Below are 23,765 nucleotides of genomic sequence, written 5' to 3'. Positions count from 1 at the left end.
GGATTCCGTCAGTTATTTGCCGGTTTTGGCAGTTTTCTCTTCGTGGCTTTTGGTGAACATTGGCTGCTATTATATATGTTTATAAAAACATATGATAAAAGTGATTCAAGGATAAGTATCAGACTATCAGTTTATTTCAAACTTCTTTGAGAATTTAGTCAGTTACTTCGTGACTATTGGGTGGACAATTATTACTACTATATATATGTCTTTAAGACATGATGAAAAGAACTTGAAGAAAATATGCACGTTATTTTCTTTGAAATATTTTGCAAACTCTATATTTATCATCATCATAAATACAAAAGCTTTTATACATTGAATTGTAATCATCCTACTTGTGATTGCAATTGTAATCATCCTAAGTAAATTTCCGTGAAACCCGGTTGTAGTATAGAGTCGGAATTATACTTTTGGGAAAGTGATCCCGTTCACACCTCGAAGATTTTACCAGTTTATTTTATTTGCTTTCTTTGTGACCCTTGTTAAACACAAAATCCCCAACAAGTGATGCCTCCTATATCTACTTTCAAATTTTTTACGAAAATCAAAATTGGTCCAAAAATATACATTATAGTCTTTGGTTTTGGAGAATTTTCAACTATTTCATGCTTGGATAAGATAAAGAAAAAAAGTAATTCATGGATCCCACAAGTTCATGAAAGACCATTTGCGTCGTTGAAACCCTCCATTATCAATTTTGTTATTATAAACATGTCTCCTATTATTTACTCAAAACCACCATAGTTCTTTTTTTTTTGTTTTTTTTAGGTGTTCCCACCTGATTAACCTTTTAGAATAATTCGAATTCAAGGCTCGATTTTGAGTGGTCATATTCCAATCTTCACTCAATTGGTATTACAAAGGATCGAACTCACAGCCCACCCCTAACAAGTACAACCTCAATTACAACTGCACCAATAAGACAACCACTACCGTGGTTCCTTATATGATCATCTAGTGACTATATTTATTAAGACGAATTAAGCAACATTTCACAAGGCAACAACCATAATAAGGTGAAAAACACGAGGCCTAAGCGATCATCGATAATGATAGAGGAGAACCTCGAAACGGAATACAAAGAATGGGCCAACACAACACAAAGCAGCAACGGACAATTATCAAGAGGGCCCATATTCTTTATCATGAAATCACTATTACAGGGTACAAATTACAATCAACATCATTTTGGGTGAACTGTTAGCCGGCAAAGCCAAGGAATCCGAATCACGACTACTTTAGAGACCCAAAAATCCAGGAAACTGCCCGTTTTTTAATCTTTCTTTCTTTATTCATTATTCCTTATTTAAATTGGTGAACCGTTCTTTTCCCTTTTCAAAACGGTTGCATTCATAATTCATTCACCACATTATAATCAATCATCACAAACCCATGATTCTCTTCATCTTCATGCAAATTCACGGGAAAAAATTTCTGGGTTTTTGTTGAAGAAGATTCTAGAATGGCCCATCCGCCGGAAATGGAATTCCGGCCGTTTAATAGGTGGGTTTCATGGGTGGTGCCGTCGTTTGTGGTGGTGAATGTGGTGTTGTTTTTTATAACAATGTATGTGAATGATTGCCCCAAGTATTCTTTCTCTTGCTTTGCTAGGTTTTTGGGAAGGTTCTCTTTCCAACCTCTCAAGGAAAATCCTCTTCTTGGTCCTTCTTCTGCTGCGTAAGTTACTTTTTTTGTATTCTATTGATTTAAATATTTTTTATTATGTATGTTTGATCATGTATTTTTGGTGGGTTTCTGAAAATTATTGTAGAAGTAGCTAAAATTAGTTTTTTGGGCTGCGAACTAGTGTTCTGTTGAACTTGTTGGTGTTGTATGATTGTGAAATGAGGATGAGAAGAAGTGCATTTTTATGGGGGTTTTCTTTTAATAAGTTTGAAGTTATGATTTGATTGTTTGAATATACAGTAGTATTTTCTATTTATTAGAGTGTGATTCATTTGAGATGGTACTTGGGATGTAGGGATTTTAGTCTGCCTGAAAGGTGAAAGCATGTTAGTGCTAATTTCTAATGTGTGGAATCATGGTAGTGCAACTATGTGGCGATTCGATTTACTCCATAGTTTGCTGTTGATTTAAGATTAGATAGGCTCTTCTTGAGCCAGAGATGCTGAGACATTCTAGGTTCATTAGGTGGTTCACAGTTTGATGGTTTGATGCTAATACTTAAGACGATTTGGAATAAACTTTCAGAAAAGAGCTGTTTGTAACTTGTAAGAATGCAATCTTCACACTTATTGTGGGGTCATTCTTAACATGGTTCATAAGAGATATCTAAACTACAGTTATGAACTTGTATGTTCAGGTTGGAGAAGATGGGAGCTTTGGAGGTGAATAAGGTTGTGATACAACATCAAGCTTGGCGGTTGATTACCAGCATATGGCTTCATGCTGGGGTAGTACATATCCTTGCAAATATGTTGAGCCTTGTATTTATTGGCATACGACTTGAGCAAGAGTTTGGTTTTGGTATGCTTCCTTAGTTCTTTCTACATTTGGCCTTTTAAGTTTCTGTTATGTTTTTGCACAAATAGCAGTCTTATTGCTTTTTTAATACACTATATGTTTTAGAATGTCTTTGCATGTTGAGTTCTTCTGCACTGTGGTAGTGTGGTTATTAAAAATGTCAGCATTTCATTTTTTGAATTATGAATTTGTATTAGAGTTTGGTTTTGTTGTGCTCCACTTTTCATGTTGCTTGGATAGTCATTGTGTTCGTCTTTCCTGTTGAAATTATTGGCAGTAGACAAGTTTATACTACATTTTTCATTAGTTCATTTTCTTACACTATTCTAACTCTAGCCTCATCTTTTCTACAGTAAAGATAGGTTTGTTGTATGTAATCTCTGGTTTCGGTGCAAACATATTGTCATCTTTGTTTCTCCAATCTGCAATCTCTGTTGGTGCTTCTGGTGCATTATTTGGTCTTCTAGGGGCTATGCTCTCTGAGCTGCTTACAAATTGGACAATTTATGCAAACAAGGTACTTGAAGTTTTGTATCGCTCATTGCTGTTCTTTACTTTGCTTGTTTGTCATATCTCATATGACACTATGTTTTTGACAACCAGTTGGCAGCTTTGTTGACCCTAATATTGATCATCATTTTGAATCTGGCTGTTGGAGTTCTCCCTCATGTGGACAATTTTGCTCATATTGGTGGATTTATCACAGGGTTTCTTCTTGGATTTATGCTTTTGATTCGCCCGCAATTTGGATGGGTGAGCCAAAAGCATACTTATGTAGGCTCTTCTGCTGGACCTCGTAAATCTAAGCACAAGCCATATCAGTACGTACTTTGGATCGTCGCTGCTGTAGTCTTGATTGGCGGGTGAGCTTGAATCTTGGTTGTGCGCTCCAACTTTTATACTGTCCTAACTTTCATTTGTAACTATTGCCAACTGACAATTTTGGCCTTGTGATTTTCTTACTGATTTTATTGCATCGTGAGAGGGCAACATCACTGCTGTTATTTACACTTTTGTTCCCTGTAATTGTTACGGCTACATATTAGCTAACCACCAGGAATGATTTTTTCAGATTTACGGGTGGACTTGTGATGCTTTTTAGAGGAGCAAATGGAAACGACTATTGTTCATGGTGCCATTATTTGAGCTGTATTCCTTCTTCTAAATGGAGCTGCAATTCGCAACAACTGCTTTGTGAGGTAATTCACATGACCTACATTTTGTCTCAATTTCATGCAAAAGAACTATAAAATGTTTTGGGGTTAATTTCAACAATATATGTAGGCTATTCTCTCATAATCTATGATTTCATACAATTCTAGGCTCAGTTTTTTTTCACCTTAATTCTTGGCATATTAACTTATAAACCCTTATTGGCCCTTATCTGAGAAGTGTTATTGTAGTTGGTGAATTGAACTTGGGAAACCTTGTCAAAGTAAAAGGAACATAGCCTAAGTGCTAATTTAGGTTAGGCTGCTCTTTACTGGATGTTGCAATTAACACTTGCTGCTTGTGTGCATTTCATTGATTGCAGTCGATGGAGCTCGGAGATAAAGTGAACGTGACGTGCCTCAGCAATGGACGAAGCCACATATATCCATTGGTAGATGATAAGTCTTCCCGGGTTCAACGACTTTGCTCTCAGCTTTGCAGTTGACCCTTCTTTAGGCTCTTATTCTAAGGACTTGGTTGTACTTATAGCTGCCTTGGCAAGAGAAGGCCTTTGTACATTGTTATCAAATCTTTAATATAGGAAATCATGCTATCATGTCTCTCCATTGGTCTTATAACTTATGTTACTTGGACTCTTCATTATCCACGTCGGACCCTCGACATTCGAACATGGATATGACATTCCCACACTTCACTTTTAGTTTAAAATCAAAATCATGGAATTTTTTCACAAAATAGCCGAGTCGAACGCTTAGACACTTGTGTCAGACATGGGTAGCTGAGTCCAAGTGACGTAACTTTTCATCTCGCAAATGGCTTCTCGATTGGTTTAAACTTTCAAAATCTTTTGCGTACATCTAGTTTACAATAAAATTAGTGTACATCATGTTATGGCAACTACTAGTCGATAGACAATGAGATAAGGTTTATATATAACTAAGATTTGATACTTTCTAGAATGGAAATATCACTCTACTTGCAAGTTGCAAGACTTGCAACACCCTATGATTGAAAAAAAAAAAAAAAACTTGAATGTTTTATTAATACTCTTGCTTATATAACCTACGTACTATGGAGTATTAAATTATACTCGTAACGATCTCTCACCCTCATATTAAGCGTATTAAACCATGTGAGGCCCAATTTTATATGTACAACTACATATAAATTTTTTTTAAAAAAAAAACATTAAAAACTCCTCCTCCAAGGAATTTTCTTATGCAATTCCACCATTTAAAACTTCTTATAAAATACTGCACTACTTATTTAACATGTTAGATGTTTAATGTCGTCTATTACAACTCAAATCTAAATTACAACATTAAAATCAACTTTTTATATTTTAAATATATTTTTTCTTATATATCCCGCATTACACGGGTACAATCTAGTTAAATTAAAATTAAGAACCTCCAAAAAAAAAAAAAAAAAAAAAGTACGGAGTAACACTAACAACAGAAACCCAATCCTGAGGTTATATTAGGTTTTCCAATCTCTCTCCTAACAACTTCTCCCCACTCTAAATCGCTCGATTTTTACAGGTACGCTCACGTCTCATTCCTTCAGATCTTTCTACAATTTTTATCCCTTTTTTCTTCGATTTTGCTTTCTATTTTCTTCAATTTCCCCAATTTTTTATCCCTATTTTCTTCGATTTTGCTTTCTACTATCTTCAATTTCCCCAATTTAATTTTTTTTTAATACTTTCGTTTCTCGATTTTAGTTTTTCTCGATTTTGATTTGCATAATCATGGTTAATTTGAGCTGTCAATTGGACGAATCTATGGCTTTTGATTGGGGTTATTTGTTTTCCTTACGATTTTCTTAGAATAATTTTGGGTTTGGGTTGGATTATTTCTGTTGTTGAATTGATAACTTTTTTGGGTGTAATTTGATGTTTTTACATTCAGGTATGAAACTATGATCTGCTTCCTTTTTGATTTGTGCTGAAATTTGCTCTAATTGTTAAATCTGAGTTGATTGCTGATTCTTCTGTGAATATTACTGTATAATTACCATTGTGGTTGAATTAATTACTTAGGGCGTGTTCGGCGCTAGCTTTTGAGTAGTTTTTAGGTAGCTTTTAGTGGTTTGACCAAGTCAAACCATTACTTAACAAAAAATGTGAGTGTTTGACAAAGTAGTGGTTAGGATAGCTTTTAGTGGTGGAGGTAGCTTTTATGAAAAGTTAGATAAATTAGCTTTTGAAATTAGAGGTAGCTTTTGAGGTAGTTGTTGAAAATTTAATCTATAGTTTTAAAAATAAAATATTGATTTTTATATGTAACAGCTAGTCAACCGCTATTTTACTGAACACTCGTATCTAAATTATTTATTTTCACAACTAACATCTTGTTGACACTTAGCAGTTACCTACACAGCTAACAGCTACCTCTACAGCTACCTTCACAGCTATATTTTGCCGAACACGCCCTTAGATGTTGTGGGGTTTATGGATGCTTGATGCTTCAATTTATCAATATCGCGATAAAAAGTTTATTTTTTTGTGTCTTCGTATGTATTACTGAAGATGAGAATGCCATTTAGTACATTGATAATTATTCATGCACTCTCTAAAATCTGACCATTTAGTCAGTTACTGCCTTTTGAAATAAGGAAGCATTAAGTTTAGATTTTGTAATGTCCGGGTACCATTACTCCATATTAAGAGTAGAGACGGTTGGCTAATTGGCGGTGTATGTTATTGTGCTAGAGAGTGTAACCGTTTAATCCCAGCTACTATTGCCTTAGCCTTTTGGTCTTGATTTGTGGATTTGAAATTCCAAACTAGGGAAAGTTGAACATCAAAAAGATTGTGAGAGGTGGCTTATTAGCTTTGTCCTATTTACAAAACTTTTTTTGACACACTAGAAAAGTCGAGTAATTTGGTTTGTTAAATCTTGTTGAAATTCATTTGTTAGATAACCTTTAAAAGTTCAACATGTGATATTTTAATACAAACCTGGTTCCTTGTGGAGCCATTCCTTAATATGATACTATTTTATTTTCCGCCTCAAACAATCTCATTTGCACGATTGTTTTTTTTTTTTACCCCCCAAGATTGCCCCAAACCTCAACTTCGCTTTATTAAGAGAGAAAGAGAGAGGGAGAGGGAGAGAGAGAGAGAGACCGCCTCTAACAATCTCATTTGACGATTGTTTTTTTTTTGTATCCCCCCAAGACTGCCCCAAACCTCAACTTCACTTTTTAAGAGAGAGAGAGAGAGAGAGAGAGAGAGAGCAAGTTGGGTTGCAATTAGGAAAGTTTACCGATTAAGGTATGGAGCAATCTTCTAAGGACGTCCAAGAGAGAGAGAGAGCAAGTTGGGTTGCAATTAGGAAAGTTTACCAATTAAGGTATGGAGCAATCTTCTAAGGACATCCAAGAGAGAGAAAGAGAGCATTTTGGGTTGCAATTAGGAAAGTTTACCGATTAAGGTATGTAGCAATCTTCTAAGGACGTCCATTTTTAGTATATGGGGACCTTAGGAAAGTTTACCGATTAAGGTATGGACCCATCTTCTAAGGACGTCCATTTTTAGTATATGGGGACCATGGGGAAATCTATCAAGGACAAAGGGATTATTTGTGAGAGCTTATTTGTCCAGCTAGTTACATTGGCTAACTGGTTGACTATATTTTTGATTGATTGTTAGGTGATTGTAAAATTATCTGGTAAGTAATAGCTCATTAATTTTTGGTGATGCAACACTATGATATAAGATTGCCCTTTTAGTTAGCTACGAGAAACCCCTTTCAACATATTCCATTTTCAAGCTTATTGCAGAGGTGACTATCGAACCCAATAATCTCTTACAATATTTTGGGCTGGTGAAACAGCTTACCCTCCAAATAGGTTATAAGCTCTTTGCCTAACCCCTTTTATTGTGTTAAAATGACACAATTTTTGTAAGCTTTCTATGAAGTTGTGTTGAGGGTATCCCATTTTTTAGGAATGATTATCTACAAGAGAACAATACCCATATAGAAGTCCCTTCTTTTGTGGTTTATCAATGTTTCAAAATTTATCCTAGGGTTTTTGCTGATGCCATGCAGGTTAACATGGTTGGTAGCAGGGGAAAGGGATCAAGATCAAAAACTAAGGGTCTTGCACCTGGACCTGTTGAGCCCGAGCCTTTGAAGATCAGTCTTGATGAAACTTTTGATGGTCCTTTAGGTGGAGAGGATGAAAGGATTGATACTTTAATAGAAATGCCGTTAGAGGAGCAACAGATAGATGAGATGATCTCTGGATCTGTTTTTAGTGATTGGCTTGAAGAAAAGGATCAAAATGTACTTGAAGTCAATTTTGCGACTGAGATAAGTGTTAACAGAACTGAAGATGTCTGTACACAGGAAGGAACAATAAAGGATGTGGATGAGGTGGTTGATGGAAGTGATGCAGCTGCTGATGATGTTGAGGACAATGAAGAGAAAAGAATAAATCCAGAAGAAGATGAAGCGGGGAATAGTGATAAGAAGCCAGAGGAAGATGAAAGTAAGAGTTTGGAGGTGACCAGAGAAGGTTTGCCTACTGATGCTGAAGGTCTTTCTTCTTTTGACCATGGAACAAAGGAATCCATGGTAGATAATGTAGAAGAACCAAATAAACTTGACACAGTGAAGCCAATAGGCACTCTTTTAGATAAGGGGGAGGAAGACCATGTGGAAGAAAATGCAAGCATTGCTAATGAGGTCAAGGAAGTCACTGGGATGGTCATTAGACCCAATAAGAAAGTAGGGAAGAAAAAGGTTGTTAGAAGGAAGGTTATGGTGCGGAGGCCAGTGACAGATGAGGCACAGAAAAATGATGAGAAGCCAGAGGAAGATGAAGCACCAGTGAAAATTGGACCTGACAGTAATGATACTGATACTGGAGATGAAAGGAAGAGTTTAGAGGTAACAGAAGGTGTGCCGACTGAAACTGAAGATCTGTCTTCTTTTGACCATGGAATACAGGAAACCATGATAGATAATCTAGAGAATCTTGAAGAACCAATTAAACCTGATGCAGAGAAGCCTGTAGGCACTCTTTCAGATAAGGGAGAGGAAGAGAATATAGAAGAAAATGCAAGCATTACTAATGATATCAAGGAAGTCGCTGGCCAGGCCAATAGACCAAAGAGGAAAGTAGTGAAGAAAAAGTTGGTTAAGAAGAAGAGGTTGCGGAAGCAAGCTGCAGCTGTAAATGAAGAAATGCCACAACCTTTGGATGAGAACAATGCTTCTGGTGAGGCTTGCAAAGTAGACATGAAAGAGCATGTAAATACTGAAGCCCCATCAGATGAAGCATGCAAAGCAGACGCGAATGATCATGTAAACAATGCAGAGGAGACTGAAGTGAAAGCAGCTGTAAAGAGCAATAGGAAACGGAACAATATTAGAAAGAAGAAGGCTCCACTAGGTAATTCAGGTGTAGCAACTGTGAAAGATGCTCACAAACTGCAGTCAGAAAAGATTGAAAAGACTAATGAAATTAATGAGCCAGATGTGAAAAATGGCGAGATGGAAAAATCTGCGGATAGGGTAAGTCTATCAAAGAGGAGTAAAAAGAAAAATGTGGCTAAAAATGGCTTCCAGGATGGGGTTTCCAATGATGCAAGTAAGCCCAAACCATCCAAGGAAGGTAAATCATCAAAAAAAATGGATAGCATGGGGATGATATTCATGTGCAGTTCAGAAACAAAAAAGGATTGTTATCGCTACAAAATTTTAGGGCTACCTGCTGGCAAAAAAGATATGGTTATGAAAATTTACAAGGGCATGAGACTTTTTCTGTTTGATGTTGACCTTAGAATGATGTACGGAGTCTACAAGGCTGCGGATCCTGGGGGATACAATATTGAACCCAGGGCATTCAAGTCCCAATTTCCTTCCCAGGTTTGTTTGACTCCGAGCTTCTCTTACTTTGCTTTCATCTTTACTTTTTGTGGAAAATATTCCTGAAGGAGTTTTTGTATACTGGAAGTTGGAGATGTGTTAGGTGCTTAGGTGTCATGCAAAGAAGCAGATCTTGAAGTGTGGTATTATTTGAGTTTCTGGGTAGCAATTCTATGTTTCTGTATTGAACTAAATTGAATAATTATCACTTCTGAATGCTTCATCTGTTACACGTGTAGTTATTTTTGGCGGCTTATATTTATCCTCTAAGGGCCTGTTCACTTCAATTTAATTTCAGTTCTGTTTAGTTCAGCTCAGCTCCAATCAGATCAGATAGTTCAGCTCCTAATTTCCTTCTCTCATAAAATATTCATTTCAGCTCCAATCAGTAAATGTGAACAGGCCCTAAATTGTGTTATATGTGTGAATCTGGTCAACTTCAATTAGTGATTTGTATCCGTTTGTTTTTATGACTGAATTTTGAATTTGCCTCTGTACAAAATTTGAGATACCAGTTGGTGACAAAGGCAAACTAGGAAATTTCAAATCATTATTATAGTGTGAGGAAGAGCTATCTGGTTATTATTGTATGCATTAGAAATCCCCTTTTCACATGCTTCTGTAATACTGGCCAGCACACTGTCTTCTCATTAGGTACATGGTTTAAACTGCTGAAAATCTTAATCAGCAGGATATATGAATTGACCGCCATTTAAGATTTGCTGGATATCGATCTTGTTAGATTTGGATAACAATAGTTATGGTATGGTTGAAGGATTGTGCAGTGATGGATTGAGTATCATGGTCCCCTAGGCATACTTTTTGCGTATATATGGAACTTTGGTTGTCATTCTCCTGACAAAAAAAATCCACTACGAAAATTATTTGTGTGTTGGCTGGCAGTCTGATATATTTCCTTACTTGGCTTTGCCCTGTTGTTGGATCTGAGGAAGGAGGGGGGGGGGGGGGGGGGGGGGTGAAGAAAAGGGAGACTGATTTCTGAACTTTGCTTCTTGTAGGTTCGTTTTTCCATCCTTGAAGATTGTGTGCCATTAGCAGAGGAGAGATTCAAACAGGTCCTCAAGGATAATTACTACACGAAGAACAAGTTCAATTGCCAGCTGAACAGTAAACAGGTCTCTGAATATTGTCTTTTCATTTTCATGCTAAAAGCATTTCTAAACAGTCATTAAGACTATTGCTGCTCACTCTTATGCGATTGATTCTAAATTTCTTCTCTCTCATTACCTCAAAAAACAGGTGAAAGACTTGTGTAAGCTTTTCCATGAGACAAAGAAGAAAGCTGAATCCCAAAAAGTTAGTGCGAGCAGAAGACCAGTTGCCACCAGTTCATCTGCAAGGCGGGACAAGAAGAGAAAAAGGGTAGAGGATAGCCGTAGAGGAGCAGCTGCTCCTGTAGAGCGGAACAGAAGCCGGCGAAGAGTTCAGGAAGAAATAAGGCGTGCTCCTGTGGTCATAGATGACAGAAGCCGGCGAAGGGCTCATGAAGAAATAATAAGGCATGCTCCTGTGGTCATAGATGACAGAAGCTGGAGAAGAGCTCGGGAAGAAGTAAGGCATGCTCCTGTAGTCATAGATGACCGTAGTGGGAGAAGGGCTCAGGAAGAATTAAGGCATGCTCCTGTTGCTTTAGATGACAGATATCAGAGACACCCTGTTTATGAGAGGGAAACCTATCTGTCATCTTTGGCACCAGCAACTTCATATCAGCCTTTACCAGCGCTTAGCCCTCCGCGCTCTAGAATGTATTCCTTTGATAGAACCTTGGGAACTGATTCTTACAGGAGGGAATCAGTCCTAGGCCATCGAGATCTAGGCCTTTCGAGCTCTCAGGAATCAAGGCTTCTAATTGGGCGCAGTCACCATGACATCAACCTATCTTATAGAGAACCCCATGTCTATAGTGCGCCTCTATATAGCACTGATACAAGGAGAGAACATTATGATTATACTTCTGATAGACTACCTGCCGAGTATTATACACCTGCTGAACATCGTCCTCCCCCACCTTTGTATCGTAGGTACTGAACAACTTTGGGGAAGACTGAAAGATGAGTTAACCGTCTTCAAATGGACACCATTTTATTTGTACTTGGCGACTGTTTGTTGTTTTTCAAGCTTTTTTAACTTCTATGTACCAAGTATTAAATTATGTCTTTGCTTTCAAGAATTAATCAGTTGCCTTTTGATAGGATATTGGATCTCATTTACCAGGATTAACTAAATGGGTATTTGTGCTAATGAGCAATGTTGTGGGCTTGGGCTTGGTTTTGGGCCTAATCTCGTTAACAATGGTTCAATTGGTTTTGCGCAATTCCCTTTGCTTTTGTACTAGTATGTTTTGACCAAAAGTATGGAGTATTCAAAGAAGAAAGCAAAGCATCATATTCATTGCATTTAAAATTCTGACTAAAAAATTATCTCAACAAGTGCGTGAGGAAGAATTGTCATTCTCATGGTTAGCTATGTCTTCAAAGTTCTAAAAGCAAGTATATAAGACTATAACAGGTAAATTCTTTGTTTTGGTCTTTAGTCTTTACATGTGTTCTATTACTTGTATGAAGGTATATGACATCCTTGTCCCACATAAGAATTTTGTAATAGTTATTTATTTTTAATTTTTTCCTCAAAATTCTAATTAGATTTTAAGCTCACAAAGTTATGTTCAAGAAAGAACAAATGGAAAAAAAGGAAAATAATTGTCTAATTGATTAAATACTTCTTAGCACTCGAATCTAACATAAGTGGGTGGATCATAATTTGGTTTCTTGAAATTGCAACGGTTTGACTTTTGCACTATCTATTTCTTAAATTTAAATTTGAATGAGCTGAATTGTTAAAATCTTAAAAAAAAATAAAAAAAAATAAAATAAAAATAAAAATAAAAATAAACGATGAAAATAATCCAAAGTGATTGACATTCTACGAACTATTTTGCTAAATGGATAAGTTCATTCCTTCAACCAAAACTACTTCCTGATCAAACAACCTATAGCTTTCGACTTTTCGAGTCATTCATAATACTATAATTTATTGGATGAATATAACCGACGATTTTGGCACAACAACCACATAATTTAGGTACATAAATCTTTAGTGCCCATGCAATTTGTTACCTATGTTTGTTATATTATCTTAGAATCTAGATATATTATAAAAATGTGTGGCCATGCAACATAGCAACCTCATAAATGATGCAAGAACAAAATCTTATACACGAAAATGCGATTTGATTGTCACTCTCAAATCACCTCCCTAACTAGTTAGATGCTGGTGACCTCTACAAAGTCCTTTCAATAAATTCCTCGCACCCTAAAACCTAATTTGTTGCACCTTATATGGATATTAATATCGGGTTTTCGAATTTCATATTTTGGACGCCAAACTAACGAATTTGGTTCTTAAATTTATTTCAAGTCTTCAAGACATCAAATTTGATAGCATTCAATAGAGGGGTGAGGTGTATGGTGATAATTGATGGATGTACTCTTTAATTCTTCTGCATGTGGTGGTCTTCTTGTGTGACCATTAATCAATACAATCACTCTTTGAAAATATATAACTCATTTATACATTCACAAATTTATATGTATATATGCAAATTATGTGTGGATTGGAAGAATTTGCTCAAGGTCGAAAACTCGAAACTAACCCTTCTTCAGCATGGATAGGTCCATTACTTCCAATCGTTAATTGTTTGTTGATTTGATATGATTACATTTTTTTATAATAAAGTTGAGTTGATTAAGATCTTAACCTAATATATTTTGAACATTACCATCAAAATAACTGCTTCGTAATCATTATCACACTTAAATAAAATTCCCACACTTTTTTTTCTTGTAATCATAATAGACAAAAACAATAAGATCATTGCTACATCTTCTTTATTCTCCACAAATTTGTCCTTAAAAAGAAAAAAGAAAAAAGAAAAAATTTAGCTCTCCTTTAGAATCAATACTTTTTATTTAAATTTGGGGTAGTTAAATTGGTAGTTGTGGCAGTTGGGCTATGGTTATGCTAACTTTAGTCCCTCGTTAAATTTTTGAGGTTGGAATCTTTGGATAAGAAAAGGCTCCAAAGTACTATAGTACTTTGCCTTTGCACTTTACGCAAGAGCTAAACAACAACAACACAAAAAAAAAAAAAAAAAAAAAAAAAAAAAAAAAAAAAAAAAAAAAAAAACTATATAGACACAAAAAATGGGTGTCTAAATTTACTTCGTAGAAGAGTTATTTTCATCAAGTAGCGTAAAGTTGACACAATAATTTTTTTTTTTCTTCTTTAATGTACGTTTGTAAGCATGCAAAATTACTTTTCATTTTAATTATGTTTTATGGACAAAGCAAGAATTAGAATTTGCATGTTTTATAAGTTGAAATGGTCCCCTTACCTTAACATTATCTATCTAAGTGAATGAATGCGTTTGACAATGACTTAGCAATTGGTACTGTGAAATCTTTGATGATGCTTCATAATATCGCATACATATTGGTCAAAATCTTGTCATCGTGTTTATTTCTCAACTTCTCATACTTTTGCAAGTCATAGTTTGGAGGTGGGTTGTTTTGAGAATTAAAGGATCAACTTTAGAGAAAGCGAGAAACTCATGCTTGTATATGTGATAATTTTGATCATCTCTTAATTGAGACTAACGAGCAAATGCTTAGTATCTCGCGTATGCTTATTAAATTACGTCTATCCTCAACTCATGAACCCGTCTCCAAGATTCAATATTTTGAGCCAGATTTATTATACTATTTTTGTATGTCATTCATCTCTATATTAAAGTTGAAATATATGGTTGACAATATAAGACCATCTCATTTAACATACTGTCTAACAAAATGATTAAACTAATTGATTTTCAATTGTCAAGAATTACTCTTCAGTTTAAGAAAAATTATTCATGCTTGTACAATTATTATTTATATGAAGTTGGAGAAAGAGAAACACAAACACAATAATTAAGAGGGCCCAAAACCCATATTAGGTCATTTGAACCAAAATTTCCCCCCTTTAAGAACCTTGTTGCCAGCCCAGGCTGACTATTCAAAAGATCATGTCATATTTGGTTCCCTCTTTTTAGTTAGACACTCAGCAATATTATGGCAACCTATTAATTGATTTTCTCCTCTGACAGTATTTGTACTCCTGATTTACACATTCAATATAATGCCTTCATGTTTCTATTCATCTAATTATTTCCTTGCTTCTTCCTCCACCGACGAATATTTTGACTTTTCGCACTATAACCATTTATAATAAAAAAAAAATTGGCGATATTTGAGTTTTAAAATTGTTTGTGTGTGATGTTTAGGCTTATCTTTTGCCATTTTAGAAAGTATATATTCTGCGACACTTTCTGTGCCTAATCCCAAAACTTTCACTGAATATCGGGAAAGTAATTTTGGCACACCATGAATTGATTTTGACAAACCCCTATATGAGATTAGCATAGATAATATTACTCTCATATAAGGGTGTGCCAAAATTAATTTTGATGTACCAAAATCATTTCTCAAATGTCACCAGCATTTCACTTTAATTATTATTATACCGAGATGATTAGTCCAATTAAGTAATGGGCTAGCTTATAGCAGAATTTGTTCCCACAATTCATGGTCACAAAATATTACCATTTTATAGTGCACATCTAGAAAAAGAGATGAGAAACAAAAGATAAGATTACTAGTTAAAGGTCATTAAAAATTCGAGAAAACAACCAAAGTATTTTATGAGAAGATCGATCAAAGAGTTGAGATAAGATTTTACTAGTTGAGGTCAGCACATTTCTAAAAGTTTTGGAAATTTCTTCAAATAATAATTAAAAAAAAAATATTCCAAGTTCCATTTATTAATATTCCTAAATAAAACTCTTACGCACGTCTCTATCTCTTTCGCCATCTAAACCGTTTAAGTGTATGTGACTAATGAGACGTTGGTCATGTGAAGGGGGACCTTTCACCTTAAGAGCGTACCAAATGATTTTTCCACTATTATTATGTTGATAATGACGCATTCACATACGTGAATCAATTATATTGCTCTAAAATTATTGAATAATTATGTTTCATCTGTCATATGAACATATGCTTAATTAGTGATCAAGAATTCAAGAGTACGTACGACGAGTGTGCCTTAAGAATAATAACTCATAACTAAGTTGTTTGCGAAGAAGTGGAGAATAACGGGAACTATTTTTCAATGAATGAAATTGTTAATTCCATTGCACGAAATTGGATATAATAATTAATATGTTCATAGTAAGCAATACATGTTTCATCGTCGGAGATGAAATTTCAAACAATTACGGTAAATCTTACTTGCTAATTTGTAAATCCATACATACAATAGTCAGGTTGTACAGCTCTAACTCTATAACTTAATTTACATTGATCTTGTAATAAAGATATGTTGGTGCATCATGTAAAATTTGTCAAAAGCATCGTTGCACATTATGTACAACTTGCATGCATGCTTTCAACAAGAATACAGTAGTGGTGAATCAATTAAAACCTAATTACAAGATTGCCGCTAATCAAGCATATAATTAAGCACCAAATTTTCCAATCCAACTAATAATCTACAAAGTACATCCTAAAGGACATTGTTAACAAGACTAATCTGACAAAGCTTAGATTATCTACGTATAATATACTTTAAATTATTGATTAGCCGTCACTTAAAGAATATAATTACTTTAATTAGAGTCTAAAGTCAAACTAAAAAGAATTGTCAACTTGTATAAGAATACTTTAGACTTAATTAGGAATCAACTTATGATTAGCTTTATTAAAAAAATTAATCACCTGCGACATCATTGATAACGTAAACAACATGCTTAATTATCTTTTAACAATTTATAATATGCTTTCTAGCTCATAAAAAAATAAAAATAAAACTACAATTCATATATTTTCATGTATATTCCGTAATTAATGCCACATTAACAAATTTTCCATGTGAACTAGGTCTTTCGATCACATGCAGTGATATGTACTTCTACGTATGGTAGTACCATTATTTGGATTTGGTACGGCCATTATACGGAGGTTTATATAAATTTACGTGTAATTTAACTTGTTTTCAGCTATTTCTTCGCCTCCTAATTCGCCTTAAATAAAAATAATTAATTAAAAAAAAAAAACTCCTTTTTTAAAGCTCAACAGCAACCACTTGTATTATATGGAGTATCATATACGGATGTACAAAGTACATCGTATTAATTTCCTCTTGACCTCAAATTTTAAATAATCCATCAAATAGTGCTAGCTAGCTTAAATTTCATCCCAAAATTGTACTTTGTTCGTCCTTTATGTGTGCTAGCTAATGTTTGAAATTATAATACGTTAGTTATTGTTTTTGAATACTATAAGAAGTCAAGAAGACGATGTACGTTAAATCACCACACAATCATATATCTAATATTAGTAATTACTCTGTGTGATATTATCTAGAGCTGCAGATTGGCTAGCCAATCAAGGAGTTAATCAGAACAACCCTACGGAGTTGATCCAAGTCCCCCCTTTAGCTTTAGGGAGAATTTTACATGATGATCTTGTAGGTGTGGCAATGCCACGGTTTATTCCCCCGTAGTTTTATTTTCTCGTTTTTTCTTTTGGGGTTTTGCCCCTCGTGAGCACCAAAAATAATAATAATAATAATAATAATGTGATATTATCTACAAGTACTATTAATCAGAATAAGACTTTAATCAACTAATTAATCAACTAAAATAATTGATATCTATACATGTTCAACATTTATACTATATGATTAATACAGATCAGTCAACATATAATTGCATTCGGTATGAGAGATATTATTATCAAATCGTTGGTATTACTTGGAGTCAAAGGAGAATAAATGATGTGATATAATAGGAGTATTTAATTTTCTTCTCAACTTGCACATGGTATCTTAGACTTTGACATTCCTTTAATGTTAGTTGTGGCAGACTTGCAGTATATCTTAATTAACAATTTTGTACGTACCGTATTATTCTTTTTTCAAATTATTTATTCATCATACATTAACCTACCTTGCAGCAATGAACCAAATCAGAGTGCGCGCCCCTTGAATAGATTAAATTTAGCATAAAGTGTGTTAGTATGCGTTCCATTTACTGATTTATCAGCGATTGCGAGCCTAATTAACATATAATATCAAATAAAGTATAAGGTATGTGTTTGAAATGGATAATACGAACTCATCAATTATACCTTAATTCAAACTCACAATGTATATATAGAGCTTAAAATTCCGAATGAATAGAAATGGATATATCTTATACCAAACCTTAGCTTTAAGGTATCATATACAAAAATGTTTTGAAACAAAACTTAACATATGGTATTTAGAATTAAGTTTTTCAACCATAGCGCATTTGAAATTCATTATTAATAACAAAGTCAATTCTTGTGAAACTATGCAAACGCCTCCTAAGGATTTAGTATTGTAAAAATTTGATATGTTATCTACCGTAAAAAATAAAAATGCTACATTTGTAATATATGATCACTTAATTCTTTCAACAACCATTAAAATATTAGAAGTATAATTTAATCAAATTGTTATAGTGATTTGCATTAAGCATTGATTATTACTTACTATAAAAGCACCAATAGGAAAAGGCTATAGTAAATGATGGAATGTCAACGCCTCAAGGCCTATGATAGTGTAGTACCAATGTATGTACCTTATGTCTACATTATAGAAGACTTAACAATTGCAAATAGTGTCAAATTTTATCATAAAGAGGTATTGATAAAATTATAAAATGAGGGTAATACCTAAAAAAGAGAAACTTTTTTTTTTTTGCTAAGGTTCTAAATCTAATAATTCTCTCCAAGTGGAAAAAAACAAAAAGTGATGTAACAGGAGAGCAATAAAGAGACAAATTATAGAGACAAAGCCACTAAGAGAAGCTAAGGGTAAGAAAGTGATGGTGACATAAATTTTGTTTGAAAATGGATCGAAATGTAGACAGATGAATAGCATAGATTATTAATTTTGGAGAAAATGAAAGTGTAACAAAATACGTGAAATTTGGAAACATTGGAGTAGAGGAGTCACATGAGCAAGCATGGATTAGTCCAGGCAACTTCATGTGGAAGTTGTGATACTTTTCCATTTCTTCAAACTTATGTCTATGCCTATATAAATCTGTAATGTATGAACTATTACTATCGTCAATGCTACGATATAAAAAAAATCCCATTAACGATGTTTGGGGATGAATATCAGTCATTTGCCCTATAATCACACCTTTAAAAGACCTAATTTATTAGAATTTTAGCCCAAATTTAATATGTGACATTTCGATTTTTTGAAATGCTTATTTGAGTTGACAATCATTTACTAGTAGAGGATCGGACTACAAGAGCTCATTAGATCTTTTTTTATAATTTTACAAAAAAAACAAAAATGTTAAGGAGAAGATCCTTGATCAGCCATTAACTATCATGATTTATTTGGTTTAGGGTCTGTTCTCATACATTGAAATTCAGTTCAACTTAGTTCAGTTTAGCTCTTAATTTCCTTCTCTTATAAAATATTCAGTTCAGTTCAGTTCAGCTGAGTTCAGTCAATGAGAAGATTGAGAACAAGCCCTTAGTACTAGCGAGCCAAGTACGTAATTCCAATTTGGGGGAAAGTGCTAATAACAACGCTATATTAGTATAATAATTGAATGAATTCAAAGTGCTACTCCATATCTTTTTTTTCCCTTTATTTACAAAAATGAAAATAGAAGAAGAAAATGCAATCGATGAGTTTTCTTGATAAATACAATTAGCAAAGTTTTTGAGTTTAATGTAAGAAATTTAGGTTATTACAAGAAAATTCACTTTGACTTTTTATTGTTTATGAAATCATGGTGTTATTTAAGTTAGTAGAAAGCTTTGACTGTAAAATTATCAAATTAAAACCATTAACCAATGCATTTTCGTGCACAGGTGCACTCGTACTGCCTGCCTTCCCCCAACCTTGAGAATATGTACTCGTAATTAAAAGTTTGCAACAAATGGAGTTATATGCAACAGAACTAGATTAAACTATTACAAAGTTTGTTTTTATTTAACAAACTGAACTTGACTTTAAGTTTTCGCATTTATTAAAGGAAAGAAAATTAGCACTCAAATGTTTGTAGTTATGGAATTGTGAATTTGTGGTAAATAAGTTGAAACAAGAACAAGTTCAAAATTTTCAACTCACAACTACATTAATCTAGAAATTCTTTTATGAGTACCTTCTTGTAAAATAAAAAATTAAAGTAAGTTTTGATTTATTCATGCATTGTGATAAATTTAAAAAAATTAAAATAATTTAAGAACTTTAACCTCTATAGATGTTTTATTGTTTGAACTGTGACAGTCTTAGAAAAAACAAAATAAAAAATAAATAAATAAAAAAAAAGTATCTATAAAGTTGGAGAAAGTGTAACAAAGAACATTCTGCTTAAAGCTATATAGATTTAAGATTGATGATATGTTATCCTATGATTTTGATAAAATGGTTTATACTTGCAATTTCACAAGTAAAATGATTAACGGACTGTTCATATTTACTTAATTTCACTTCAATTCAGTTCAGTTCAGCTCCAATCAGTTCAGTTCAGCTTCATTCAGTTCAGTTCATTTCAGCTCCTAATTTCCCTCTCTCATAAAATATTCATTTCAGCTCAGTTCAGTTCAGTTCAACTCCAATCAGTTCAGTTCAGTTCAGCTCAGCTCAGTTCAGTAAATGTAAACATGCCCTAACTCCTAGCTATAGTTCAATACCTCTCTTACTCTTGAATTTAATCTCCAAATTTCGCAACACAAGTAAAACCACAAAAATTAAAACAAGAAACATCATGAAAAAATTAGAAACTTAAATTTTAAGATTCGTTTGGCATTGCTGTGGTTTTCTGTTTTTTTTTTTTTTTTTTTTTGTTGTATAAAAATATAAGATATATGTCACATAATGAATAAAAAATTATTTAAAATGATTAAAATCATAATAATTTTGAAAACTGACAACAAAAAAGTTAAAACACCTTTTTCTTGTTTCCTATTTTTGGTTTTTAGTTTTAAAAAAAAACAGAAAATTAAAAACAAAAAATGATGTCAAACAAGCCCTTATTTTAGTTTGCTACTGGTAGTATTTTAGTAGTGATGAATGAAAATGTGAAATAAGGAAGGAGGGGGTTGGACTAGGTGCAAGCGAGCACATGGGAAGCTGGAGTGAGGACGTGAATGGAGGGTGCACGTGGAAGAATTCCACTGGTTTAGGTCAAAGTTTAGTGGGACCCACTCACCTGGTGGAGGTCACATGGGTAGGGATAACTTAAACATGGGTGGGGTTTCTAAAATTACAATTAATTTAATTTGGATGGGACTACTTTACCTTTTTTACCCTACCTCGGCCCATTCTAATTCCACGCCCATTTCCAATCTTTTGTCATTCGGACTTGTACTTCTACCCGACCCGAATAACCTACATGAATATGACCGTATCCAAATCGGATAGTTTGAAAAACAATATGGATGAATTGATCTACCAAAGAGATCAGAAGAGAAGCTCTAACCACTTGAGTCATCCCTTGCTCTTTGATAAGTTGATTGATAATAGTCCATAAACCTCTTTTGTTGTTTACGTTTTGACTTTATTACATGGTTTTTAAAGTTTAACTATCAACATCGCCACCTCTTGTGGTTGTTGTTAGTCCCCTCCCCCGACCATTGCGTCAACCTCTCTTGAAATCTACCATATCCGCTACTTTTGATTTTACTAATTGTAGTGAGTTTCCTTCTCTAAACCCTCTTTTGAAAATTAAACTACAATCTTCACAAATACTCAAATGGAGAAGGTTTTGTAATGGTAAACGTGATCTTAATTAAATAAAATCAGGTCGGTGTGTAAGAGTATATTGAGAATTATTTATTAATCTATTTTCAAAAATTCGGTAAAATAAGATAACAATAATGCATGTTCTGTATAAAATATGAGAGATACCTAAATTCAATTGACAACTAATTAAGATTAGTTTTAAAATATTCAAATAAGTTTAGTTCATGAAAGATGAGTTGAAAGGTCAAATGAGCTACTTTAGAAAAATAAATAAAAAAAAAAATCAAATTAATGATTTTTCTGAAATTATAAATTCATACGAGCTCTAATAAATAGAAGTCATATCAATGTGAATATGTGATGAATTTTTGCAATGCATAAACTCCCTCTATCCCTCAATCTCGAATATATAATTTCTGATAGGTTATAAAACATATTTATAGATCTCAACCATCAGCTTAACCTTTGGTTGAAATAATCCTCTAACATGGTATCAAGAGCAAGATTCACAAATAAAATATTAACCATAACCCATGACCGAGCAGACTTATTACACTTTAACCGAAGAAAGTCGAAGTCCAAATAAAGTCTAAACACGTTAGATGCCACCATGGACTAAAAAAAAAAACAACAAGAAGCATGCATGAGTCATTACTAGCTAGTCCTAAATGAGCCAATGATCATCCATGATCTTAGTAAAAATTATTGAGGTATTTGGACAGAGTAAAATATATAGAGGTACGGAATAGTATAATTAAGTAGGTAACTTGAGATGTGAATATTAAAATCTCGTTCAAAAAGTACTCATCATAAATCATGGATCATTATAGTATAACTGTATAATTAAACTTCCACAAATTTAGCAACTTTTGTGGTTAGAGATAGCAAATTGCATGCATAATCTCTTTTAGACGCAAAGAGTAAAGGTAACTCCCAACAATATCATTATAACCATTATTCTAAAACAACCAGACAATAGATTGAAGCATGAAGCACGCATATAATCAAACATAATCCTTCCACCCCCAACAACCTGAAAATTAACAAGAAATAAAATAAAAAATAAAAAATAAAAATTGGATGACCTAATACAATAATGGTGAAATCTTTCAAATAATTTGTGATTAATTATTAATTTTTAAACAAGATGCATGGTAAAATTGTAATATAATGTTACCTGTTGGATCATGTAATTTACTCTATATCTCGAAATTTACATATTAGGTTAAATTAGCTACATAGTTACATGTATTCTTAAAGTTATCTATCTTAGAGTGGAGGGTATACATGGCGTTGATTGATTGAGAATTTTCTTAAAGCCAACCTTATAATTTAATTTGATTGTGTTAAGTCTTATCAATGTTTTTGTAAGGGATGGCGAGTTTTCTACACAATTTTACTTATGTTAATGGAATATATATATTCAAAAACATCACTTACAACATTTATGACATACAAAATACCACATTTACACCAATTAGTATTATTCTTAAACCATATTGCAATTTGGTGATATTAAATTTGTTTGGAAAGGGCTTCTATCACCTTAGGGTTGTTATGAGAATTTTCAATATTTCTAGATTGATTTGGGAAACAACCCTAAATTTGGGTTACTTGATACAATTAATACAATTTCCTAAAAACTTGAAAATTAGGCACCTTTACAAAGTCTATTTAAACACGCTAAAACACGATGATAAATATTTTACATTATATCATTATATGATTACGTAATCGGTAATTAGATGTCACATGATAAATTAGTAGCAGTCATTTACTTGTAACCAACCATCATATTCAATTATTCACATAGGTAATGTCGATAGCAGACCTCAAACAACAGCACAACAAAGAGGTGGAATTCGACTTACGTAGTAGATAATGTTCAGATCATTCTTTTATATGGCATTCAATGTGTTTCAAATTGTATACCATTATTCCATTAATCTTAGAAGGCATTTAACTATCATTTAGGGTTTGTTCTCATACGTTGAAATTCAGTTCAGTTCTGTTCAGCTCATAATTTCCCTCTCTTATAAAATATTCATTTCAGTTCAGTTCAGTTCTACTCAATTCAGTTCAATTCAGTTCAGCTGAGTTCAGTTAATGAGAACATGCCCTTAGTATAGTCGAAATACACATCTACAATAATACAAGTAGTAGTTTTTATTAAAGAAGTATATAATCATACTCTTTGTTGCAAATTTGCAATCATTTACTAGTTATAAAAGTTTCAAACAAATAAGATTATTGAGCGGGAAACTAGTAAATAGGTAAAACTACATGTCAAAGAAGGGTGTGTAGCTCGAGACAAGTAAATTGAGCGGGAAAACTAGTAAAAGACATAAAAAGAAATAACCAATCCAATAG

The 23,765-nt window shown here is 33.5% G+C and overlaps 2 protein-coding genes across 5 annotated transcripts; both read left to right on the top strand.

Moving 5' to 3' along the window:
- The first annotated feature begins 1,090 nt into the window (after positions 1-1,090).
- On the top strand, positions 1,091-4,266 carry LOC145620320 (RHOMBOID-like protein 1). 2 transcript variants are annotated; one of them, XM_081674977.1, is made up of 7 exons: positions 1,091-1,506; positions 1,615-1,680; positions 2,327-2,490; positions 2,841-3,004; positions 3,091-3,350; positions 3,560-3,686; positions 4,022-4,266. In XM_081674977.1, the coding sequence occupies exons 1-7, from the start codon at positions 1,466-1,468 to the stop codon at positions 4,142-4,144; spliced, it is 945 nt and encodes a 314-aa protein (XP_081531103.1). In that variant the 5' UTR covers positions 1,091-1,465; the 3' UTR covers positions 4,145-4,266. The 2 variants fall into 2 exon arrangements, with proteins under 2 accessions (XP_081531103.1, XP_081531094.1); XM_081674968.1 differs by having other exon boundaries at positions 1,092-1,680.
- An 832-nt stretch (positions 4,267-5,098) lies between these two features.
- Positions 5,099-11,874, top strand: LOC145624560 (uncharacterized). 3 transcript variants are annotated; one of them, XM_081677613.1, is made up of 4 exons: positions 5,099-5,201; positions 7,716-9,539; positions 10,559-10,675; positions 10,800-11,874. In XM_081677613.1, exons 2-4 carry the CDS (start codon positions 7,722-7,724, stop codon positions 11,586-11,588), a joined length of 2,724 nt encoding a protein of 907 aa, XP_081533739.1. In that variant the 5' UTR covers positions 5,099-5,201; positions 7,716-7,721; the 3' UTR covers positions 11,589-11,874. The 3 variants fall into 3 exon arrangements, with proteins under 3 accessions (XP_081533739.1, XP_081533740.1, XP_081533738.1); XM_081677614.1 differs by lacking the exon at positions 5,099-5,201 and adding an exon at positions 5,229-5,570; XM_081677612.1 differs by lacking the exon at positions 5,099-5,201 and having other exon boundaries at positions 5,229-9,539.
- Positions 11,875-23,765: the final 11,891 nt, after the last annotated feature.

The sequence above is a fragment of the Chenopodium album genome, chromosome 3 (genome assembly GCF_948465745.1).
Source record: "Chenopodium album chromosome 3, dcCheAlbu1.1, whole genome shotgun sequence".
NCBI lineage: Eukaryota > Viridiplantae > Streptophyta > Magnoliopsida > Caryophyllales > Amaranthaceae > Chenopodium > Chenopodium album.
This window is presented reverse-complemented; position numbering and strand designations above follow the sequence as displayed.

What these genes read in the sequence shown, in the direction of transcription:
- LOC145620320 (XM_081674968.1), top strand. Translation starts at nt 1,466, where the DNA reads ATGGCCCATCCGCCGGAAATGGAATTCCGGCCGTTTAATAGGTGGGTT. An exon ending in GCTGTAGTCTTGATTGGCGG is followed by an intron (nt 3,351 to 3,559) that starts GTGAGCTTGAAT and finishes TGATTTTTTCAG; the next exon opens with ATTTACGGGTGGACTTGTGA. An exon ending in CGCAACAACTGCTTTGTGAG is followed by an intron (nt 3,687 to 4,021) that starts GTAATTCACATG and finishes CATTGATTGCAG; the next exon opens with TCGATGGAGCTCGGAGATAA.
- LOC145624560 (XM_081677612.1), top strand. Translation starts at nt 7,710, where the DNA reads ATGCAGGTTAACATGGTTGGTAGCAGGGGAAAGGGATCAAGATCAAAA. An exon ending in AGTCCCAATTTCCTTCCCAG is followed by an intron (nt 9,540 to 10,558) that starts GTTTGTTTGACT and finishes TGCTTCTTGTAG; the next exon opens with GTTCGTTTTTCCATCCTTGA. An exon ending in GCCAGCTGAACAGTAAACAG is followed by an intron (nt 10,676 to 10,799) that starts GTCTCTGAATAT and finishes CTCAAAAAACAG; the next exon opens with GTGAAAGACTTGTGTAAGCT.